Genomic DNA, 26742 nt, shown 5'->3' on the forward strand with positions numbered 1-26742 from the left:
AATCAAATTAGCCAAGCAAATAAGAAAAGGGTGATCATTATGAGCAATTTTAATTATTGCAATATAGACTGGGATGATGAGATAGCAACTGGAAATAAAGAAAATGAGTTTCTTGAGATTTTGAGGGACAACTACCTCAGACAGTATGTAACAGAGGGCACACAAGGATTGAGGGGCTTAGATTTGATCATCTTCATCAGTAATTTTAATCAGTAAATCATGTAATTATAAATGAGGTGTCAAATCACCCTCCAGTTGGTGAGAGCAACCGAGAAGTGATTACCTGAGTGGTTGCCAACAATGTGAGGACCTCTGTGATAAAAAGGTATATGTGGAACTACAAGGCTGGTGATTATGAAGAGTTCAGGAGACAGCTTGCAGATGCAGCATGGAGGAGGAGTTAGCCAGAAAAGAGATGAATGCAGCTTGGGGGAAATTCAAGAACTATCAAGTAGAAGCAATGTCTAAATGTATTCAAATGGTCAGAAGGCTAAATACAGTAGGTGTGAAATGGATGATTGAAGAGAATAAGCATGCAATCCAGAAAAAAAAAGGCATTATGGATGCAGCATAAGAGAAGTTGATAATAACCAATTGCATGAGGATTACAAAGACCAAGCAAGGACTTGGTTGGTAAGGGTAGCAGCAGTTAGCTAATGAAGCCAAAAATAATCTTAGAGAGTTCTTTCAATATGTAGCCAGCAAAAAAAAAAAAAAAAAAAAAAAAAAAAAAAAAAAAAAAAAAAAAAAAAGAATGATAATGAAAAGATGACACTGATTGGAGAAAATGGTAAAAGGACAACAAATGGCAGAAGATATAGTGGATATACTTAATGAGCAGTTCAGAAAGATCTTTCATTCTTTTGAATGTGGCATCATGGAGAGATTGAGAGCAGCTGATGATGGGAAGGAGAGATTGACTGTAAGTAAGCAAGAGGTGTATGGGGAATTGAGCAAACTTGATGTTAATAAGGCTGTCAAACTTGATAATATATCAACACATATTCTGAAAGAATGTGTCAGGGAGTTGACATCTTCCTTGACATATTTTTTTTAATATGAGTATTGCACTCGGTCAAGTTCCTAAGGTGTGGAAGGAGCGCAAGATTGTACCACTTCATAAGGGAGGTGATAGGTGATAGAAGGTGATGAAATTATAGGCCTATCTGGTGTCCAGGGGCATGCCAGTAGTGTCTGGCACCTGTGTGCAAAACTTTAGTTGGCGTCCCTATCCTCCCCCTCCAATTAAAAAATCATTTTAAAAAACGTGTTTTTTTAAGTATTTCCTCCTCTTTGGTGCCATTACTATCCTGGTGCCTGTGTGCGTCGCACGCATTGCACATATGGCCGGTGCACCCCTGTGGGTGTCAGGTGTTGTGGTTAAGTTGTTGGAGAAGCTGGTGAGAACTAGGATCCAGAATTGGGTTTACAACAATGGTGTTATCTTTGATGGACAGCATGGATTTGCTAAAGGGAGGACATGTTTTATTAATCTACTTACTTCCTTGAACAGAGGAGAGGGATACATAGTAATACACTTAGATTTCGCAAAGGCTTTTGATAGATTACTGCATGATAAGTTGATAGTCAAACTAGAGCAGATGGGGTTGGATATTAGATTAGTGCACTGGATTGGAGCCTGGATATCTGATAGGTATCAGTAAGTTGTGTATAGTGGAGCAATATCCAGGAAAAGGAAAGTCACTAGCAGTGTGCCTCAGGGGTGTTTAACTTGTATATTAATGATATTGGCAAAGATTTGGATGGGGATATTCAGCTGTTTGCAGATGATGCAAAGTTGGGAAAACTACGAAGAGTAGAGAACACGTTATGGCCTTACAATAAGACTTGAATAAATTGAGTGGATGGACACAGAAGTGGGGATACGAATTCAATGTTGCAAAATGTAAGGTTTTAAAATTTGGTAAACAAAGATGGGATGTAGAAGTTATGCTGGGTGGAAATATATAGTTGGAGGTAGAGGAAATAAGAGATCTTGGAGTGATAATGGATAAGGATCTGAAATTTAGGGGACACATTGCCAAAATTGTGAGGACAACACAAAGAATTCTGGGAATGTTAGAAGGATTTTTCACTTGGTTAGACTATAAATTATATATTCAGTTTAATTCTTTATCCAAGTGTAAGCAAACAAAGTTTGTGCCTGAAGTATCTTCAGGACTGGGGCAACTAGTAACAAAGGTGGACTGAGTTGTCATAATTTTTCTTAGTATACCATAATGCACATCTCCTTGTGGACATGTATAATGCTATGAATATTGGGAAGGGTCACAACCCAGAGTGGGCTCGACCTTTATCGATATCTCTTCAGTGGGAGCCAGACCCACTGAAGAGACCAACCTAGATGATACCAAGGTTGAACCAATGCAGAAGTCATACAGAAGCAGAAGACAAGGAGATGTGCTTTGCATTATGGGATACTAAGGAAAGTGATGAGAACTCAGTCCACCTTTGCAACGAGTTGCACCAGTCCTGAAGATACTTCAGGTGCAAACTTTGTTTGCTTACACTTGGATAAAGGATTAAACTTCTTCCTCTGCACGTTTTTCCCACTTCCATTGCAGAGTCCACGTGTTATGTAGATACGACGTTTGTTAGTACAACCCCCAGCCAGCCTGTTGCTGAGGTGGAAATGTATTTTTTGACTGTAGCAGCGTGTGTTCACATGGCTGGTTTGCCTGCTTGCGGGATGAAAAACCCCAGATAAACTGGGGGGGGCAGGGACCCTGCTGTCCACGCCCAGACTGGCTAACTTGGCTATGGCTGAGAAAGTTCCTTAAGCTCCTCACGTCGTTGACAGGAATTGAACCTAGGACACTCCTTCCCCAGGCATATGGTTGCGAAGCACATAGCCACTAGGCCAACCCTGCAGACAGATAAAGGATTAAACTAAATATATAATTTATAATTCTGCAAAGGATGTGGAGAACACTGACTTGCAGAAGTAAGTAGATTCTTGTTCCATTGTATAAGGCTTTGATTAGGCCACACATGAACTATTGAGCCCAGATTTCGTCACCTGGTTTTCAACATGACGAAGAGATGTTGGAAAGGGTCCAGAGGCGACTGACTACAGTAGTTTCTGATTTCTGGAATATCGAATATGAGGAAAGGTTGAGAAGATGCAATTTGCAGAGTCTAGTGGATAGGAGGTGGAGTAGGGGTGATATGATAGCGACCTACAAGTTGGTAAGGGGTTGTTATAGGATCAATGTTGGAGAGGTTTTACAGCAAACGGTGGGAGATCAGGGGAGCACCAGAGGTCATCCCTGGAAGCTGTATAAGGAGGGTGAGAGCAAGGATGTGAGAAACAGGTTTTTTGCATAGAGAGCTGTGAATGATTCGAATGCTTATCTGATAGTGTGGTGGCTGCAGAGAATTTGAATGTGTTTAAGGTGCAGTATGATGAGCTGTGTGTATGACAAAAGGACCTCCTAGATGAGTCTTTGACTCCATGGGGTCTTGGGATAATAGTAATAACAATTAAATGTACCCCAAAATTAAAAACATTACAAATATCTATGGTTCTGACTCAAAAGGAGATGCTGTAACAGAAACTGAAAAAATTCTATTTGAGGGTAAGAAGTTGATCAGTTCAAATACCTAGGCAAATGTTTTTAATAAAAATGGAAGATGAGGACAAGATATTAGAAAAATCGGACAAGAGTAACAGCGTTTCAAAAACTAAAACCACCATATTAAGATAAATTACAATTAGAAATATCTATAAATATCATACACTGATCATTTCAAAAGTGAGGAAAAGGACCAGGCAAGAGATAACATCATATCAAATATTCAAAGGAAACAACTCATATGCCATATCGACATATCTAATGGTCTCCCAATGCAACTTCTTGAAGTCTTTATTTCAGGAATTGCACAAATACTTCATTACAGAGCTGAAAGCTAAGTATCAATCATAAACTGAATAATGGATTTCTGTGAGGAGTATTTCTGGATATCTGCCCAATAGCCCTACTATAGACTGTAGTGTTCTGGCTTTTAAGACATAGGAGATAGGGACAGTTATCTGATGGACTTGTCATGATGAAGAGCAATGGGAAGGGGAAGCGTTTAAAATTTTATTTATTTTACATTCTATGATTACCCTAAAGGCTGAGTTTATCTCTAACCTTAAGGCCCAGGTTGGTGAAGATAAAAAATAAATTTTGCCTGAGTGACCAGGATAACTCATGGAATTCAGGAAACAGGTAGTTCTGGTGGCCCTTAAAAGGTTAAATTACGTAAGAAAAGGTATAAGAGAAGCGAGACATAACGTTAAGATTAATATTAATGAAGATCACAAAACAATGGCGCAACCGACTTAACAAAGAGGTACATGCGATAGAATTTGATATAGGAAAGGATAAAGTTAAATATATTGCCTCGATATATCAATATCACAGATATACGACGCAATAATGGGTAACAGTTTTACATGAAAAAGAGGAATAATGCAAAGCTGATTATTATGTCTGAATATCTGAGGGGAAGATGGGCGAAACTAGGGAAAATTTTTTTTTTAATTAATAAAATATAAGTTGAGTTTCCAGTGAAAGCATGGCAACTTATGGCAGGCAATATCAAGTTAAGTGATCTTGGCAAATATCAGAATGGGGAATGGTACAATGAGACTTATTTGTGCCTATGGTCCCACAGAATGTTCTACAAAGGTAGAAGTGGAGGAATTTTTTGAGGCTTTGGAGAAAGCAACTGACACACTGAAAAAGTTGCTCCTAGTTGGGAATCTATATGGAAAGTAGGAAATGATTGTCAGACATATAGAAATATTTTGGGAAAATTTGGAGAAAAGAGCAAAGCTAATAATAATGGCAAATATCTATTGCATATCTGCTCAGGACATGGACTGGTTATTACTAACACAGTTCCAACATAAAAATGTAAATAAATTCACATGGAGATGCAAGGAATAAGAAAAGTCTCATTGACTATGTTATTGTTGATAGACATGTTTTCTCAAAGGTGTAGGACACTAGTGTAGAGAGGATATGCAAACAGGAGTGATTATGAATAAGTCTTGAGCAGGATAAAATTGAATAACATATTGAAAAGAAGAATAAAAGCAGCTCTCTGATGTGACCTGTAGAATAAAATACACAAACGTTAATCAAGAAAAAATGAAAGGGTTTGAGAACAGGAAGCAAACCTTGGAGATTCAGTCATGTGGTCAAGTTGCCTGCAAGGATAGAAAAGTCAGAACTCCATGGTGGACACAGGAAGTTAAAGAGACGGTGAAGCATATCAAAAGTTCCGGGCGAATAAGTCAGCTAGTGTTCTTAGAGAATACAGACACAAATGTAAGAAAATTAAACACTGTGTAAAACTAGCTAAACAAATGTCGTGGGAAGACTTTGGTAAGAACATAGAAAATAAATATCAGGAAGGTGAAAAGGTGAAAAGATATTCTAGAGGCTGTTGAAAAAGCTCACAAATGGAGGAAACAGTGCTGTAAAAGGAATCAGAGATGATAAAGGTGACATGAAAACTGGAGAGAAAGATATCCTTAATGTATGGAGTAATTATTTTGAAAAATTGCCTAATTGAAACAATCAGGGACAGCACAGCGGTAAAAAACACTCAACAGGCATGCAGTTAGGAATACACATCCATAATTGCAGAAGAAAAAGCCATCAAAAGCCTGAAATGTGGAAAGGCAGAAAGAGTAGATGATATTCGACCAGAAATGCTCAAGTATGAAAGTATAAAAGTCTTATAGTGACTGCACTACATAGTTCAGAAGGCCTGGACAGAGGGACAAATTCCAGAAGATTGGAGTAAAGCTCTCATAATGGCCACATATAAAAAGGGAAATAAAACTGAAGGTGAAAATTACAGAGGTATTTCTCTACTGAGTGTTCCTGGTAAGATATATGCAAGTACACTTGAAAAATGGTTGAGAAGGATTGTGGAAGAGAAGCTTGGTGAAGAACAAGCTGGATTCAGGGGAAATATAAAGACGGTTAGGATAATTTTTTCCTCTTTACAACAAATAGTTGAGAATAAGAAATCGAGTGAATATAACAAAGATCTGTATTTAAGTTTTGTATATCTGGAAAAGCTATTCAAAACACTATAGTTATATGGTGTCAATGGGGCATTATATCAAGCAATACTTAGTCTTTATTTGAGCTGTAAGTCAGTAGTCAGAATTGAAGGAAGTACAGGAAGATGGTTTAATGTTAAATCTGGTGTCAGACAAGGATGTACATTATCCCCTCTGTTATTCATTATCTATATGGATCATGTTATGAAGGAAAGTTGGATGTGTTAATCACAGCTGTTTACTTTATGTGGATGATGTTATACTCCTAAATAAATCCATTATAAATTTACAAGATTCCCTGACTAAATTGAATAACTATTGTAATAAATTTGGTATGAAAATCAGCAATAAAAAGATAGAGACAATGAAAACAAGTAAAAAACATTGCAAACATTACATGCATTCTGAATTGAGAAGCTATAAGGTGAATAAGATATTTCAGCTATTTAGGCACAGATTTAGTGAAGATGGTAAATTAAATATGGAAACAGACAACTGAATCAACAAAACTGGTATGGTAGGAAGCCAACTGAATAAATATTTATGGGATAAGAGATAAATTAGTCAAAACACTAAATTAATTGTATACAATAGTGCTCAAATCAATTTTAACTTATGGATCTGAGAGCTAGGTTAGAAATAAAACACTTGATCAAACACTAGAGACTACAGATATGAGAGTCCTGAGAAAGATTAGAGGGCATTAACAGATGGCATCAGTGGCAATATCATATTAAAAATGAGGATATTAGCAAAGAACTTGACATTGTTAGTATCCAGGAATGTGTTAGTACAGCTAATCTCAGGAGTATGGTCACTTAAACAGATTGAGAGGGGAAAGATTAGCAAAACAAGTGTTCTCTGCCAGGTTAGAAGGAAAAAGACCAAGATGTAGGTGGACTGATACAGTAAAATGTGCCTTAGAAGACAGAAATATAAGATCTGATAAAGTTGGAGCCCTGACAGGTAACAGATTGATTCGGAGGAAAATTATAGATAGGAAGTTAGTAATGATGTAAGTTTTTCATGCAGTACTATCATATCCTGTACACCCATTGAGGGTACATGTCAGGAATTTGATGATGATAATGTCATACAGTCAGGTTGATGCTAATGAAAAGATTATAAAGTAACTTTATGGCTTACACATGTATCAAAAAATTTTATATAGAATTTTATTTAAAAACCCCAGTATATTTCATCCAATGTTACGTGGACTTCATCAGGGAAACAAACTTTTAACTACATTCAAAATATGAATAACAATAATGAGTCATACTTTCCTTCAGTGTTACACAGTGATCAACATTGATACTAGAAAATTATGTAAACTACACCCATGTTCAAAATAATTACTGTAATTTCCTGATATTTTGACTTTCATATTAAGGACTTCATCTGGAGTATACACAATACACAAAGACAAGCTATATGACATTTCAAACAGTGCCAAAGTAACAATGATTTAATCAACCATTATTCTACTGGTCTGACCTTTAGTGAGAAAAAAAAAAAAAAAAAAAAAAAAAAAAACTACATCAAAGCTATATCCTATTTTATAACATCATTAGAGAACAAATTCATCTAAATACTTTTAATAGAGCAAAAGTGGTGGCCTAATCAATAAATTAACATAACTATTATATTAAAGCTAAGATAAAGGTTATGTGGAAAGAATATGTACCATCCATATTCTTGGGATTATTAGACCATCATTGTTGTTAAGATTAAGGTTGTTAATAAGAATTGCACAGGTCTCTTTTAATTTATGCTCATTCCATGTTTAGTGTGATCTAAACAGGTGTCTTTCCAGTGAATTCTATGCAGAGTATTCAGGGCAAGATTAGAAACACTAAATTTACCATAGTTATTAAATTTAACATGCCATTTATGTTCCTTTTTTTGGATAGGAATTGTGCGTCCTGTTTCACCTATATAGGGCAAATTACAGGTGCAATGAATATAGTATATACTCCAGAGATAACTTGAATTTATATGAATTTGTTCTCTGATGATGTTATAAATAGGATATAGTTTTGATGTGTTTTTTTTTTCCCCACTAGAGATCAGGCTAGCAGAATAACGGTTGATCAATTCATTGTCATTTTGACATACTGTTTGAAATGTCATATAACTTGTCGTTATATATAAAATGTGTGTGTACTCCAGATGATGACCTTCATATGAAGGTTGAAACGTCGAGAAATTAAAGTAATTATTTCTAACATGGTTCTAGTCTTCATAATTTACCCAAATGAATAATGAGTATAATTCATGCGCATGTTTGGAAACCAGAGTAAACTTCATCTCAGCAAGTTCAAATTTGATTGTCTTTCTCTTAGGAACATGTGAAACTCTTTGAAATCATCAAAACCTAAACTGATCAGACTGAATGCTAATACTCAAATTTTGGGAAGTGATCACTATTAACTGTTCATAATTTTCATTTATTATTTTTTTTTATCTACACAACTATTTACAATTGTTTCTTTGAACTCTAATAGTATAATATCATGTACTTCAGCTGCAACCAAGACACAAGGCAATATGTACATTAATTATGACTTATTATTGTTATTCATTTTTTGAATGTAGTTAATGGTCTGTCTCTCTGATGAAGTTGACATAACTAACATTGAATAAAATTCAACTGGATATTGGAGTTTTTAAATAAAATTCTATATTTACTAAAATAAAGAGCCAAAAGGCTTAATTTTGGTGATGCAAAATTATATAAATTAAGTGGATATTAAATCCGACTCATTTCAAAGCTGAATACAGAAACTATAAAAGTTTCATGTTAAATTGACCAGAGAGTTTGCAGGAATAGGAGGCGAATATACGGGCACTTATTTATTTAGCGTTTGACTAAGAAGAATACATGCTACACTGCCATGCTATTGTTGCATCATAGCCCTCAGTGACAAGTTGTTGTGCTCTTATAATAGGCAGGTGTCTTGACAGGTGCCTCTGTGATGTAAAGCTGTCAAATATCAGAGTGTATAGGAAGCAGAGGTTCCAGCAAATTTTGTTATATTCGCAAATCAGGTTGTGTTGGCATCGTAGTTGTGGCATCGTATGTGGCTCAGAACTAGTAGGCAATATGATGGAGTATTCTTTATTGTTCCAGAAATGATACACATTGTCTGATTCAACACAGTATCAATTAATTTAATGTGTGCACTGTTCAGCCAGCCAGCTGAGCAGTATTCAGTAGTTGAATAGATGAGGCCCAGAGCAGATGTCCTTAATGTGGGAGCACAAGCCCCCCCAGGTTGTTAAGGCAAGTTTATGCAGTATGTTATTTCTAGTTCTGAGTTGGATGCAACTCTAGCTCGCCTCCACATGGTGCATCCTGGGTAACGCTAAAGAGCTAGAAAGACTTGGCCATCCAAATTATCTTAGGATCTCCTGGATTAGTGTACATGCGTATGCGAACAGTTTATCAGGTTACAATGATGGAAATTAGGACTCATCCTATCAACCAGAAATGCCCTAAGACTCGGACCCTTGGACAACTGCTCAGAGTCTGCCAGCTGAATATAGAAAGTATCAGCAGGGCTAAGAGTGAATGCCTTACTAGACTTCTTCATGACAAAAGAATTGACATTGCCATCATACAAGAAACCCATGCAAGCAATGAGTCACAACAAGAAAGAGGTTCCATTCCAGGTTTCAATCTTATAGGAGCAATATACCATCAGATGCATGGGGTAGCTACCTATGCCCAAAATCACTTACTAAGGTCCGTTTCATTTCTGCTAGCAATTTCAAACATATCTACCATTATTATAGAAGTTAACGCATTAAAAATAATTAATGTCTACAAGCCACCATCTACAAGCTGGCCTGATGAAGTTTTGCCTGCCTTAATGATTCTGCTGTTTACATTGGACACTTTAACAGTCATCATACCAATGGGGTTATAGAGAAACTGATGCAAATGGTGCCAAGCTATCCAAGTGGGCAGAGGCAAACAACATACAGCTGATTTTCGTTCCCAAGGATAACTGCACTTTTAACTCGGCTAGATGGAATAGTGGCACCAATCCTGACTTATGTTTTGTAACAACTAATCAAAGGGGCCTGCCTCCCAGTGCCAATCAGCTGTTGTGTTTTAGGAAGTTCCCACACAGTCAACACCGCCCTGTGTTTATTGAGGTGGGTCTTCAAATCCCAATTACTGAAACTACACCAATACCATGTTGGAATTTTTCCAAGGCAAACTGGAACAGCTTTTCATCAGATCTAGATAAAAATGTGCACTGGATTCCACCACAACCTTATAACTACCAAAGATTTGTGAAAATAGTAATTTCTTCAGCCAAAAAACATATCCCTAGAGGCGCTAGAAAAGAATACATACCTGGTTGGAGAAAACCAGCGAAACACTTTATAAGGACTTTCTGAATAGTGTGGATGTTGCAGATGATCTTATTGACAGCTTAAATGAAGCTAGAAAGAACAAATAGATTGACATCATCGAAAGGCTGAACTTTAAGCATTCATGCAGGAAGGCATGGAACCTCCTTGAAAAGTTGGGGTGGTAATTCCCATCATCCCAATGCAAAAGCTGCTGTTAGTGCCAATTGGATAGTGAATCTGTCCAGAGCTAAATCAGAAAAAATCCACACTAAAATAATTAGGAAGGAATTGACCAGACTTAAAGAAGGTTGTTCTGAAGCGACCAATCTATTGAATCCATTCACCAAAGAAGAACTTCTAGCTGCACTCCAGGGAGTAAAAACTGGTAAAGTGTCTGGATTTCATAATATTCACCCTGAGTTTTTAAAAAACTCTGGACCAAATACAGTGGAATGGCTGACAAAATTCTTTTCTAATATTTTACAGAGTGGTAGATTACCAGCAACAGTGCAGTAACAAGGGTGTGGCGAGAGAGGCGTCTGCCACAGGCGCAACTAGGTTTGGGGTGGAAAATGTAAAAAATAAATAAATAGATATAAAAGTCTGCTATTTTATATTGTATTTTTAAATTTTGGCAATACGCCGATTTAGACACACAAACAGACACACTGCAACTTATTTTTATGGGGTTAATATTAAGTATTTCACATATTGCATTTAGTAAAATTTAACTTGTTACATTTAAATTTTTCAAAATTTTTGTCATTTTTAGGTTAGGGGGGGCACAAGTTAGACACTTGCCACAGGTGCTTCATACCCTCATTACTGTACTGACCAGCAGAATTTAAAAAATCAAAGATAATAGCCATCCTGAAATCTGGAAAGCTTGCTGATAAACCTGAAAGCTATTATTAAACCTTAAGACACACACTGCTCAGTGTGTGTCTTAAGTTACTAGAAAGACTTATTTACAACAGAATTAGTACTATTATTATTGACACTCTCCCTCATGAACAGGCTGGTTTCAGGCCCAGGTACAACTGTGAAGATCAAGTTTTAGCCGTAACGACTCATAGAATCTGGCTTCGAAAAATGCTTTAAAACTGGTGCAGATGGCTGCATATGGAGGAACGGCATGATCTACAAGCTAGCTCCTTAAAATACTGAAATGTAAAAAAATGACCCATCTGATCAACACTATTTTATCTAATAGAACAATACAGGTAGTTCTAGATGATGATATGAGCAAGCCAAGAACACTTAACAACGGACTCCCACAAGGACCAGTTCTGGCCTTCCAATGTCTAGAAAATTCATATATGCTGATGATTTATGTGTCACATTCCAACAACAGAACTTCTGTACTATAGAGCACGTACAAACTAGTGACCTAGAGGAGCTAAACCACTTCTTTACGAAGTGGCGTCTTATTCCAAGCACTACCAAGACTGAAATGTGCTGCTTCCATTTGAACAACAGCATGGTACAAGACATCTTAAGAGTGCCACTAAATGGGAACATACTACTGCACAATTTTAATCCAAAGTATCTGGGCATAACCCTGGACAGAACCCTCTCCTTTAATAGACATTTCTCCAATATTGCTGCAAACTCAGAACTATATGGGCGCTTGAGTGTTCGTCACTTCCTATAAGGTTTGGATAGGGCAACTTGTAGTGTGGTAGTATGGTGGTGGTGTATTCTTGCAAGCTCTCTGGTCAATTTTCGCACGAAACTTTTATAGTTTCTGTATTCGGCTTTGAAATGATATTGGATTTAATATCCACTTAATTTGTATAATTTTACATCGCCGAATTGAAGCCTTTTGGCTCTTTATTTTAGTAAATACTTTATGCACCGATCGAGAGTTCATTTATGGAAAATACACCTCTCCGATGCTTCCTTTGGAAAGTTTCTTAGTACTGAGAGTTTTTGCTCTCTTAGGTTTCTGCCTAGTCTCTGATGAAAACCAATGAGTTTGAAACAGCTGTCAGACTAGTGAAACCTTATCAAAATGAACCAACAGGAGCCGAATATGCAGGCGCTTTGAGCATTCATCACTTCCTATAAGGTTCGGCTAGGGCAACTCGTAGTATGGCGGCGGTGTATTCTCGCAAGCTCTCTCTCTCTCTCTCTCTCTCTGGTCAATTTTCGCATGAAACTTTTATAGTTTCTGTATTCAGCTTTGAAATGATGTTGGATTTAATATCCACTTAATTTATATAAAATTCTATACAATTTTTTTTGTTTCATGTGTAAGCCATAAAGTTGCTTTATAATGTCGAGAGCAGAAGAGATTTATGATAAATTAGCTTAATGAGCAGAGGAGCACAATTTTTATGGAAGGCTTCAATGAATGAGAGAGAGAGAGAGACAGACAGATTGAGATTGGATACAGAAAGAATGACAGAAAAGAAATAGGCTTTACTTATGCCAGTAAAACAACCTAAGCCAGTGTGATGGAAAGCAGTTGGAGTTTGATAGTCACCATGCTATAGAATTTGTCCATAATCAAGGTAACCCAATTTGCCCCCAACTTGGGTGGATGATCATGCAAGTCATGATCTGGAAGGTGGCTAAATGTGTTGAATTTTCAGTTTCTGGGGTACATGCAGAACTACAAAAGAAAGGCGTGCATGGGAACTGGTGAAAAATGTTTTCAGAAAGCAGTATCAAACTGCATACTCAAAACCAGTAGGGTAAAACAGGTAGGAGTTAAATGGAAGAGTATCATCATTACACAGAAACTGGCAAAAAAAAAAAAAAAATGTGGAGAATATATATGAGAAAGGTGATAAGCAGGCTGATGAGCAGTATGACACACAAGCAGGAAGAGTAATCAGTATAACAAAAAATGTAAAATCAGTTTGACCAAAACTAGCCAAACAGGCCTTTTTTTGTTTGTTTCTATGTGGTGGGTAAAAGGAAGAATGACTGAAAAGATAACTTTTATGAATACAAATAGTAAGGAGGTTTTGTAACCTCCTTACCATTAAAGGTAAATCTAGGATGCATCATTTAGGTGGAGATGATGCAGTGACTAATGTGATGGGGACCACTATGAGAATAGAGTATGATGAAGAATTTTTTTTCCCACTTGGTTGTAAATTAAGTTAAACTGAGAAGAAATTATATTCTTGTTTAATCTTTTACCCAAGTATAAGCAGGCAAAGTTTGTGCATGAAGTATCTTCATGAGACTACTTTTATATAGAGGCTGATAACTTTATATCAATTGCTTTAGTATTCCATAATGCAAAAGCATTATGAGAAAGGTCACTACCCAAACCAGAAGAGATACTGAGGTTGAATTAATGCAGAAGTCATATATTTCCCATATATAAGTAGTAAAGGGGTTTATCACTTTATTAAAATTCTCTGGAATTTCAAGTGCTTTGCATCATGGGATACTAAGGCAATTGACGTGAAGTCATCAGCCTGTGTATACAATTAGTCTGGTCATGCAAACTTTTTTGCTTATGCTTGGATAAAGGATTAAACAAGAATGTAATTTTTGGATCTTATGATAGTACAACATGAAAATTTACATCATTATCATAAGATCCTGTACACCCCCTGAAGGCATATGTCAGGAATTTGATGATGATGATAATTTCTTGGCAAGTTTAATTTAACGTGTAACCAAGTGAAAAAAAAAAAAAAATTCTATAACTACTATCTCTAATCCAAAGAATTTTAATGATAAAGTGATACACCTTTTTACTAATATTATATGGGAAATATAAGATATCTGCATTAATTGAACTTCGGTATCTCTCCTTGGTCTGGTTCCCACTAATGACATTTAACAATGTTTGTCTTTTGGCTGGCTTACTTTCTGGGAAGTAGAGCAGTTTTACTCAGTGGTGGGTTCTTGCCTGTCGCTGAATGGAGCCACCAATAAATTTCCTGTCCTGGAATGATTCAGGTTAGGATTGATGAGTTTAGATTCTGTTTAGAGTCATCTTGTGGATCACTCTGTACTGTTAATGTGCAGGCATACTTCAGAGCTTTTAGAGGCACGCCTGCACATTAACAGTACCTCAATAAACAACCAAACTGGTTTAGGTAGTGACCAATGATGCTTAGCATTAGACATCCGAAAGGATGTGTGTTTTGCATTATGGGATACTAAGGCAATGATGTAAAGGTTATCAGCCTCTATACACAAGTAGTCTGAAGATACTTGTTAAAGATTGCTTACAACCAGGTAAAGTATTAAACAAGAACATAATTTTTGGGCAAGTATAATGGATACTGTGCTTGGTATTGGTTGGAATGATTTCCATCAGAGAAGCAGTTTTAAATATAAATATCTCTTCAAAGAAATATTTTGAGAAAATAAATACTTTTTTCTCAACATTCCAAGTTTTAATTTTCACTATTAATGGTCAAATTCTGCATATCGCATTGCTGAGTAAGAAAAAACTAATTACCACTATCCACTGTGTATCTATTTTAGGTTGCCATGTCATGATTAATCAGTTACCTTGACTATGACCGAGCACTCTCTGAAGATAAAACGATGCATAGGAATCTTTTCCTATCCTCTCATTAGTGATAATTGACAAAGCAGGAATTTGTAATGACCAATATTCCCCAATAGAGGTGATAAGTATGGTCAATATACAAAAACTCTTTATGACATAAAACAGAATCAGCATTACATAAATAAAACACATAAATAAACCAAAACTCATCTTCTGATTTTTTTCCCCCCACTCATCAAGTAAAAATTTTCACTCATCGCAGATAGGCACATTTTTCAAGTCCTGGGCATAATGAAGGTATTGCATATGCTCTTCAATACTCTTGGATATTAGAGAATGGAGTTTGTCAGTGATGATGGATGATGACTGCTGGGCTGATGTTACATTGGTTTCATTATAAATGAGGTAAAGGCAAGCATGGAAAGACAGAAGGCACTTTAGCAAGGGTTCTACATTTGGCCACATCAAAGTTGAATTTGTTTAGGTTGTTTTGTAGCAGTTCTTGTGCACACTGCAAGTTGAGTGAAGCTGGATTTTTTTTTGTCTTAAACTACCAGTTATTTCTTGAACTGACTTCACACACTTGTTGGAGAATCAAGACTTGATATTATTAGAGGTTGATTTTAAGTGGAATGAGGGATACTACCTTCATTTCAGCAGGAATTAATCGAATATTCAGTCAGAAAAAAAGTTATAATCACACCACAGTACAAAGCACCAGATATCATTAGATTCTATTGTAGTCAAAAGCACTTTTCAAAACACTCTTGCAATTTTTTGCAGGTTGCAAATGCATTAATAGGACACAACCAAACATCATGCCAAATGAAGTGGAAGAACAGCAAAGAAACGTCTTCAGACAAAAAAAAAAAAAAGACCCCTTTTATTTTACTAGTTGGAAAATGAGGCCTAAGTTGGCTCTGCAATCAAGGATATTGGAAATGACTTTCCATAGAAGAAAATTCTTTTCTCATAAAAATAAAATTTTCTTCTATGGATATGCACCTCTCACGTGCACCCTCAGCAGATGCTAAATCTGAGCAAAATTGAATTAAAGCCCATTTCTTTTTTAAGGAAAATGTTCTTCTGAACATTTCAACAAAGAATTTAATTCTCAATGATTCTTTTAGCACTAACTCTTCACCTGTAATATCTCATGTACTGCATTTGTGATTTTATTTTTATATATTTAAATTTAATTACTTGATTCTACTTTCTTATTATTACTCTTTATAACTTCATCACTTGTACCAACAATGACAAAGAGACTATGCTGAAAATTCTGCAAGAAACAGAATCTGATAAATATTTTCATTATGTGCTTAACAATACATGGAATACAAGATAAAATACAGGGGTGAAATTAATTGAATATTTTTACTTAATTGTTATATCATATTTTAAAATTTTTTTTGTAAAATTGATATCAGTATCTCAGGCACTACAGAAATGAGTGGTTGCCCAGAGATAGTTACAAGTAAAATAATCAAAGGGGAGGAAGGGTAAGCAGGAGGTGGCTATAGGCTTGACATTAGGTAGTGTGACTGGAAGTACTGAAGGATAGTATCCACTTGTATCAGTGAATTTTGAGTGAGGTAGGATGCTTGGAGAGGAAGGAAGGTATGTAAAATAAGGTAACCCATTTTCATAACTTTCAAAAAAGGGGTCTTTCCTTTCATCTCCATGTAAAAGGAGAGATAACAAGACTTTAAATACCGACTTATGTGAGAGGTGAACAAGAAGTGTGAGAGAAAGTTATCGAAATAAGAGATGGCAAGAGCATAGGAAAGAGAGAAGAAAAGAAGGTCAAACAAGTATTGGAGAAAGGGACAGAGAGAGAGAGAGAGAGAGATGCAAGGAAGCAGATGATAGATGAGATAGGAATGCAGGTAAGCAAGGAATGAATGGATCTGTAAGGCGGTGTGATGTATGGAGGTTCAACACTCAACATTTATCATGTGCAAAACATAATGTTAGTAGAGTGCTTGCCTGGAGGAACAAGAGCACATGTCTATGGAAATAAAGAGGTGAGAATGTTAATAAGATGACTGTGATGATTGTTACAAATGATCTGAGAGTTAATACAAACTGGGTGGTGAGAGATATGAGGTTAATGTTAGGAACTGTGCAGCAAAAAAGTGAGAGGGGGGAGATAGTGTATGTATTGCCCAGATATGATAATGCAGACTTGAGTATGAGAGTAGCAATAATGAATGATGTGATGGAGAGAATGTATCAAAATAGGAATTTGGGATATGTGGATGTGTGGAGTGCATTTGAGGATAGAAGAGAACTGTATGTTAGTGTTAGGGCAGGGAAACTAGAATTTCCAGAATGGATGGTAGTAGGGAGTGGCTTCTGCTGGGGATGGTCACTTGGGAGATGGGATAATGTATGGTACATTGCAAGGTCAATGTAGTCTGGAGAGAAAAAATAATAATAGGTATAGAAATGGTGACAATGTATTGATGTATTTTTTTTATACAAATGCTATGGGTATCAGGAATAAAGGAAGTGAGACATGGTTGACAGAAGATGATGTCCTGACAGAAATAGAACTAGACAGGTATAGAATATTTTGGCATGACAGGAAGGGCAAACGGAATGGTTCAGTGTCATTTATAAGTGATGAGTTGAATCCTCTCAGATTGGAGAACTTGAAAGGAAATGGCACTAACAGTCCTGAAAATGTATGGTGGAGGTGGCCAGAACAGCATATTTAGTGGGATGTTTCTATAAGCCAGAGAATGATGAGCAGGAAACATTTAAGGAAATTGGTTTGGCAGGAGGTGCAAAGTGAATGCTCATTATAGGAGATTTTAACTACAGTAGCATAAACTCATAAAAAAAAAAGGAAACAGCACAGAGTTAGTAACAGACTGGAATTTTTTGAATTCTTACGGGACAAATATCTCAGGCAACATGTAGTTGAGAGAACACAAGGACTGAGAGTTTTAGATTTGATCCTTGAATCAGAGAACCTCATTGCAACTGAGATATCAATCGTGCTCCCATTGGTGAGAGTGATCATGTGGTCTTGACCTGAAGGTTGAATAGACATGCAGAAGAATGAAGGTAAAAAGAAATTATGTGGAATTATAAGGTAGATGAATAATAATCTTAAAAATCAGCTAGCAGCAGTTCCATCAATGGAAGAACTGCAAGGAAGAGATATTTACAGTACACGGGGAATCGTAAAGAAATATGAAATCAAATAGGAACTTCAGATGAAAAAGAGGTCATGGAAAAAGCAAAACGAGAGAGGTCACTTTCAAATCAGGAAAGTGACCAGTATAGTAAGAAAAACCAAACTGAAATATGAGAACTGATTAGCACTACAGTCCAAGAAAAGTGCTAAGGATTTCTTTCATTATGTGGTCAGTATGAGGAAAATTGACTGTGGATGAATGACCATGTTAGATGGAAATGGGGATTGAGTGACCACTGCAGATGACATAGTAAAGATGCTTAATGATCATTTTATTATAAAAAATAAGTGGATATTAAATTCAACATTATTTCAGAGTCGAATACAGAAACTATAAAAGTTTTGTGAAAATTGACCAGAGAGCTTATGGGAATATACTCGCCGCCATACTACAAGTTGCCCTAGCCAAACCTTACAGGAGAGATGGACGCTAGAGCGTTCCATATATTCGTCTCCTACTGGATCATTTTAATAAAGTTTCACTGACCCAACAGCTGTTTCAAACTCATTAATTTTCATCAGGGATTCAGGCAGAAACCTAAGAGAGCAAAAACTCTCAGTACCAAAGGACTCGAAGCGTCGGAGAAGTATATTTTTCATAAGCGAACTCTCAGTTTGGTGTGAAAAGCATTTACGAAAATAAAGAGCCAAAGGCTTCAATCCGGCGATGCAAAAATTACAAAAATTAAGTGGATATTAAATCCAACATTATTTCAGAGCCGAATAGAGAAACTATAAAAGGTCTCTTTTTAGTAAAATGTTTAATGATAATTTTATTGGGGCATTTCATCCTGTAAAAGCAGGTTTTATTCCTGGAGGAAAGGGAAGGATTGAAGGTTTAAAAGTGCATAAAGAAAATGTGTTTGAAAAACTAAGTACTCTGGAAGTCAATAAGGCAATGGAACTGGATGGACTTTCATCTAGTTTTAACTCAAGTTTTAAGAGAATGTGCTAAGGAACTGACAGTGCCACTGACTTTGCTATTCAACAAGTCTTGCTACTTAAGCTAGTGCCCAATGAATGGAAGGAGGGTGAGAAAGTGCCATTGCACAAGGGTGGTGACAGAATGCAGGCATCAAACAATAGACCAGTTTGTATTTCTTCTGTAGTTATTAAGATTTTTTAGAAATTTGTGAGAAATCATATACAGAATAGGGCAAATTTGGGTAATATTTTCTGTGACATTCAGTTTGGATTTGTTAGGGGGCACTCTTGTTTCACTAATCAGCTGGTTTCTTGTTTCACTAATCATTATTATTGTTTCACATAATAATGTGAAAAGGCCAGTTGATTTTACAAAGGTGATTGATAGGGTGCTGCATGATAAGTTGATATTTCTTTAAGTTGCACCACATAGGGTGGGGTTAGATAGCAGTTTAGTGAAATGGATTTGGAAATGGGAGGGGGGGGCAGTCAGCCTTGGGTGGCACTTTTTTTACGGTGGTTTTCATGTGAGATACAATTTTATTTTTCGACAATTCTTTTCTTTATGTTAACTTAGTAATTTTTATTACTTAATAAATTGGTTTTAACAACTACAGTTACAACTAAAATAAATAAAATATAAATATAACAAAACCATTACATTTCCCTATCATACTATAATTCAAATTCTTAAAAATAAAACAATAAAACACATGGCAAGGCAAATGAGAAATATTCAGGATGAGTTTATAGAAATTTTGGGAGAAAAAGTAAGAAGTATTTTTCTATGATATTTGACAGCATCCTTGATATTTCTCATAAGTATCAAATGAGCTAAATTTTACGCTACGTTAAGATCGATGGAAATAAAGTGAAAGCTGTGGAATCATTTATTGATTTTATTGAAACAAAAGGTAAAACCGCTGAGAATATTTCAACTACGATTTTGCAAAAATTAGAAAACAACGGAATTGATATTTAGAATTGTAGAGAACAAGCACATGATAATGCTACTGTCATGGCTGGTTACTGGCATTCAGAGATGCATCTGAGAAATTGATGGAAAAATAGAATTTGTTGCATGTATAAATCACTTGCTGAATTTGGCGGGTGTACATGCAGCTTCTGTTGTTGTGAATTCTGTTACCTTTTTAGGAACTATGGGGGGTTTGTTCATGTTTTTTTCCCCTCAACCCATTGCTTGGATATTCTGACTTTGGTCACTAGTCAAGCTGTCAAGCGTGTAGTAGAAACTCGGTGGAGTGCACGAGGAGATGCTGTGAGTGTTGTAAAAAAATTACTAGAAAATCTTAAGTGCTATCGAATATTTAACTGGTGAAAAAGAAAATAGAGTTACCAGGTCAGATGCTGGTGTGCTGCTTGTTGTGTTACAATCATTTTTCCTTCTTGCTTGGGAATCCGTCCTTCTAGAAATGAACGAAACACAAGTCTACCTCCAAACCAAAGGATTGAATATACAACAATGTGACATAAACCTCGAGGCTTTAAAAGCATTTTTAAGTGAAAATAGGGACAAATTAGTTAACAATTCAGTAGCTTACGCCAAAGAAATTTTTGATGATCTGGGGATAGTCATGAATTGTCGGTTAGAAAGAAGAAACTGATGGCAGGTGAAGAATCACAAGATGCTGAATTTGTCATACGAAACTGAGTTGAGGAGAGAAATGTTTTTTTCACTGGACAGAATGATTCAAGAAATCACCATGTCATTTCAATAGCTTCATGTTCTTGCTGAAAAATATGCCTTCCTTACGCCATCAAATCTTTTGAATGATAAATGCGAATGTCAACTAAATCATGATCACAATGACATTAATAAGGAAGAGTTCTCCATTGAGAGAAAAAGATTTCAGAGTTTTATTTCTGTTGCTGCTATGCAAGACGAAACAGAGATGTGGAAAAACAGTCCCCTTCAACTTCTGCAGTTTATTCTAAAATACTGTCTCGAGAACTCAGTTCCAAATGTTGTAATACTACAGCGAATTTTCCTCACAATTACTATAAGTGTTGCTAAAAATTTATTTTCTAAATAAATTTTCTAAATTTATTTAGAAAATAAATTTAGAAAATTTATTTTCTAAATTAAAATTGATTAAGAATTACATAAGATCTGCAATGAGTGCCTTGCGTTAGAATCTTGCCATACTGTCTATAAAAGCAACTGAGTGATGAAACAGACTTCGACAATGTCATCGATGATTTTGCTAACAGAAAAGCAAGAATGTTGGAATTAAAGTTTTACTTTAAAAATAAACATAAGTGTTTTAATTTCTTTCCCTACACTTCGCGTTTTGACTTTTTGTAGTATTTTTAGTGTGTATGGAGAGGAGCAGTAAACTCTGGGACCACCCCGTGTGGCAAAAGCTCTAGCTATGCCACTGTGTCTGATAGATATGAGAGAGTTGTGTATGGGGAAGCACTATAATGGAAAAGGAAGATCACAGGCAGAGTTTCCACAGGGATTAGTACAGGGACCTTTTTTTTTTTTAATGTTTATGTCAATGATATTGTTACGGGGATGCAGGAAGATATTCAGTTATTTGCAGATGTGAAACATGGAAGGGTTATCATTAACACCACTATGTGATAACCCTTCGGAGGATTTAAATAAGCTGAACAGATTGGCAAATGAATGGGGATGTTAGTCTAATTCAACTAAATGTAAGGTCTTGAAATTTGGGATCAAATGGTGGAAGGCTGTATACTCTATTGGTGGATCAACATTAGAAGAAGCAAGAGATCTTGGGGTTATAGTTGATAAAAATTTTAGGTTTAGGTGACATATTGCAAAGATAACTCAGAAGACTGTTGCAATAAGACACCGACCAGAAGAGACAAGAGTGGCGATTCCACTGTATTTAAGCCCTGATCAGTCCACATCTGGATTACTGTGCTCAGATCTGGTCACTGGGATTTAAGGAGGATAAACTAACCTTGGAAAGGGTACGGAGGTTGATACCAAAAATTATATCAGGACTTTACAATGTTAGTTATAAGAACAGTGAGGGCACACAGACTACAGAATTTGGTGGATAGAAGACATAGAGGTGACATATTGAGACATTTAAACCATTGAGAGGTATTTACAATATTGACACTGGGAATATTTTTTTATACAGAAGGGCAAAGGGAAGGAACAAGGACAAGAAGCCATTCTTCGAAGTTATGAAAGAAGGTAGTGAAGAGGAGGGTGAGAAGTGGCTTTTATTTGTGCAGAGGATGGACAGACCACGGAATTCATTGTCTGACAGGCTAGTGAATGTGCAGACAGTGAATGTTTAAGGAGTGGTATGATAAAGTTTGTGTTCATAATAATATTGACATCATAAACAACACAAAGAATTAAAAATACATTTATTAAACTCACTAATATTTCACCGGATTTCTACCTTGCATCATCAGAGCACAATAATAACTGTGATAGGCACACAGCACTAAAAATTAAGTAATTGTAGAAACAATTTAAATTGTAATGGATACCTAATGTCCTTACACAGTGTCCTGTAAGAACATTGGGGTGGCATGCGAGGACATTAGATGTAAGTTACAATTTTATTAAATTGTTTCTACAATTACTTAGTTTAATGCTGTGGCATGTCACAGTTATCATTGTGCTCTGATGGTGCAAAACCCACATGAACAACATAATCTATCACTGTGACTCCTTGAAGGCCCAGAATGTAATAATAATCCAAGGTTTTTAAAATTATTGCTTATTTCATACATGAGTGAGATATTTATGAAGTTATTCACTGAAAAACTATAAACTAACCTGTAAAAAGCTAAGTTCACAATAATAATCTTGAATAATTTTAGGAGGTAGATCCTGCAAAACATCTTCCTTCATTCTTCTTAATAAAAAAGGCAAAACCTGTCTATGCAAAGATTCCATTGCTAAAACTCCTAGAATGATTTAAAACATAATCAATGCTAATGATGGAAAGAGCCTAAAGGGCTTCACACTGATTATTAAAGGTAATTAATATTCATTTATTTTACATACCAAGTAGACAAACAAAAACTTCACTTTGAGACTGCAAATTTTGAAAGTGATGCAACTGAGGAGGACATAACCTCAGTCCAAATTCCTTGATATCCCATCGCTTATGTTTTATATAGTATATCTGTATCTAAAGGATGATATGGCAGAAACCTAGGATTCTAGTTATCTATCTAGTCTCTGAGGAGAACCAAAAAAGTAGAAATTATGCTTTCAGGTCATTGGATCCTAACCAAAGGCATCAACAAAATGATAACATATATCTTGGAGTTTGTGTTTTCAACTATCGCAATACCAAACATTATATAATTTGTAAGTTACTGACTACTTTCAAAACTTTTAAAGTTTTGGTGCAAAAGTTAAATAAAGTTTAAGTGCAAACATTGTTTCTCTACTTCATTTATAAAACTGGCAATTATTAGTTTTCTTCTAATAATCATCTCTCAAATCTATAGTGAACACACAGGGAGCCATGAAACAATCTTTTATGGTGAAGACTTTTCTATAATGAAGTTATTTAAAAGAGCAGTGTCTATGGAACTCTGGTCAGGAACTTAGCAATAAGTGATTTGTTTCAGCAAGAGAAAACTGTATATCATAATTCATGGTAACCAATTTAGTTTTTATAAATATTGTATTCATTTATGGAGAAAAGAGGTTTATATATATAATGGATTTACTTGGCTGAGAGACATATTTGAAGTAGATTAAATGATTGGAAGCCGAGAGATAAATATAAAAACACTATATTTTATTTAAATAAATCACACAACTAGTTTCATCTTCCTAGAATCATTTCATCTTCCCAGGTGTATTACATGAATCAGAGAGAAATACGAACAAACATTGCAAGAGAATATCTATAAATTAAAATGCCAACATTTAAAGGCATTCTGTGTATTGCTTCATTGTTGGATGCATGCAGGTGTTCATGATCTCATGAATGCCAAGGTTGGATAGCAGTGCAGTGACAGAGATTATAGCTAAGGTTAGTGTTGAGATGTACTGGATTGAGGATGATTTTTTTTAGATTCCACAATTCTTCTTTCAAGTTCGTCACAGCATCTAAAGATGTTCTCTGATCTGTTCCATATTTTGTTTTTTTTATGTTTAGCCCACAATACGCGAGAGGTTGGTTGATCAACCTATAGTACATTAGTACCATGTATGGGTGGTGGGTTGGGAAAGAAGGTACTTGTTCACATTTGATTTAAAAGTCTGTACAGCAATCCTTCAATTAGTGCACCTAATGCGTTCTTTAAAACAGGTGCATTAATCGAAAACGCACTAATCGAATATAATAACCTATGGGAAAATGTATAATTCGTTCCTCAGATTTCTTTTTTGACTCTTAATTTTTTTATAAAAGAATTCAGGTATGTCTCAGGGCCTAGTTAAAGGAAAATCATGAAGCCGAATGACAAAATGACAATAAAACATATTCAGAATATAAATTTTATTATTCTACTTCTTAACAAAGAATTGAGCTAACGTAGTTTAATGGGCATTTTGTTTCTTTTTTTTTTTTTTTTCATACAACCGACGGTATGGCCCTGTTGCCTCTTCTACTCTTCTGCAAATTTTACTGCTTCTCTCTTCATCAGGGTCAGCCTCTAAGCATTGCTGCTTAAAAACTTCGATTGTACATCAAATATTTTCAAATTGTTTCTGTGAAATCTCTTTTGTCTGACTATAAGTGGTTAAATTTTCTTCATATTCTCCGGGATCTTCCCGCTGTGCATCTAAATTTAGCAGGTCGGAATCACTCAATTCTTCAGAAAGAGATTTAATTAATCTCTTGGACATTATCATTGAAGGGGAGAAAGAAATGAAGGAAGTAAAAATTGGTTGCCAACACGCAAAATCATGTGCTTTATAGATAAAATTTCCAAACTATTATACAAGCAAAATAGTTACCACTTTAAAAATGACAATGATCATAAAAGAGAAGTTAATTTTCCAATGTGTAATAATAAACAACTCATCCCAGAAGACGGATTGATTATCCTATTATCGGAATGGATTCTCCTTTTTGTGACATGCTCAGAAGTGTCAAGGGTCTGGAATCTGTGGGCGCACTATAGCAGATGACATAAATTTTGGCAGTAAAAATTTGAAACATAGTATACATGGAAGTAGTGTGTGTTGATTTGATGAATTCTTGAATACACGGTCTGTAAAAATTTATGTGATACTATGAGTTTAATGTTATGTATTCTGTACAATGTATAGCTTTGTTTGTTTGTAACTCTTGGATACGAGTTTTTCATTTTATATTATGATCCCCATGTGTATTGCCCAGCAGGGGTGAATATTCCAGGTGTGCTTGTGTGCAGTGTACATCAACGGAATAGCAAATATTATATTTTTGCATTTATTTCTGTTAAAGACTCCCCTAATTGTTTTCTGGCTTCACGTGATTCTTAAAATTAAACACAATATATTAATGATTCACGAAGAGGACACTTTTTGACACATAAATATTGCATCACATTCGCATTAATAGCCTGGGTGAGCAGTCACAAATATGAACACCTTTGAGCCCTTTAAACATGTGCAGATGCCATAGCATGTCAAATGCTTAGCATTCCAGTGGTTTTAAACAGCCCAGAAGTCGAGGCATGGTGTACGCTGAGACAATAGCACCCAGATGGCTGTGATTGGTTATTATGTGAAGCAATCCAATTTAACGTTGTTATTTGTCACGAGTTGCTGTTTTTGTTTTCTGAGTTTCATCTGTTTTACGTGCATGAAGTGTGAACTGACATGTTTAGGACACCGATATAGACAAGTTTTTAATATAAATTTATAATTTCTATGAATAATTTATAACCTTTTTTTGTATTTCAGATTTTCTTTGAAATACAAAATCTGGGAAAAATAATAATTTCCCAAGTGATTACTTTTTTCGAATTTCTGTGTGTATTATATTTATAATTTCTATGAAAGGTTGTATTTAAAAATCGTATCAAAATTCAAATTATCCATGTCTAACTCTAGTATTTGCTAATCTCATCACGAAAAGTAAACCCTTTGTGCTTCTCACATAAACAGCGCACATGAAGCATAGCTATTGTTCATTTTATGCTGTTAATGCCTTTATGTTTTTCATATTTAAAATTATATTAATTGATAAATTAAAGTATTCAAAATTATCCTACAATCAATTGCATTGGACCAATTAAAATGACTGCTAATGGGCTATGCACTCTTAACTGAGCTTGAGAAACTCATTTTGATGAGTTCGTATTCGCTCATGGTGCCGTTTTATTTGAACTGCTTGTCACCTGTTTTCTAAAGTTTGAAACTATAGGTGACACCTCCCTCTAATTCCAATGGAATGCAGTGTTTTTAATAGTAGAGCATGATCGACAAAGTCAAATGTCTTCTGTACATCTATGAAAATAGTTGCTGTTTTTTTTTCTGTTGTTAATGCTCTTATAAATAATAATAATTGTGTAACAGATGAGCTCAGAAAATTTTAGGCAAGATTGTTCAGTGTTACATTTTTCAGGGAATCCATAATGAGTTTTATTGAAGAAATTTATTGAATTAAAAAAAAATAGTCTTTTTTTTTCTCATTGCAAGTTAAAGAATTTTTTGAGAGAAATGGTGAGATAGAGATTGATTGTAGTTTGTGTAATTGT

General features: G+C 35.5%; 1 protein-coding gene across 1 annotated transcript in view; it reads right to left on the bottom strand.

Annotated features, from left to right (window-relative positions):
- The window catches only part of Hel89B (histone acetyltransferase 1), an 863997-nt gene that overhangs the window by 152876 nt on the left and 684379 nt on the right, over nucleotides 1-26742 (bottom strand). Inside the window, exon 32 of the mRNA XM_090405810.1 lies at nucleotides 22868-22998. Within this exon, the coding sequence (XP_090261936.1) occupies nucleotides 22868-22998 (131 nt within the window). The remainder of the gene's footprint in view (nucleotides 1-22867; nucleotides 22999-26742) is intronic.

This window comes from Typopeltis vanoorti, chromosome 15 (assembly GCF_054136105.1).
Source record: "Typopeltis vanoorti isolate ZY-2024b chromosome 15, IOZ_Tvanoo_1.0, whole genome shotgun sequence".
Taxonomy (NCBI): domain Eukaryota; kingdom Metazoa; phylum Arthropoda; class Arachnida; order Uropygi; family Thelyphonidae; genus Typopeltis; species Typopeltis vanoorti.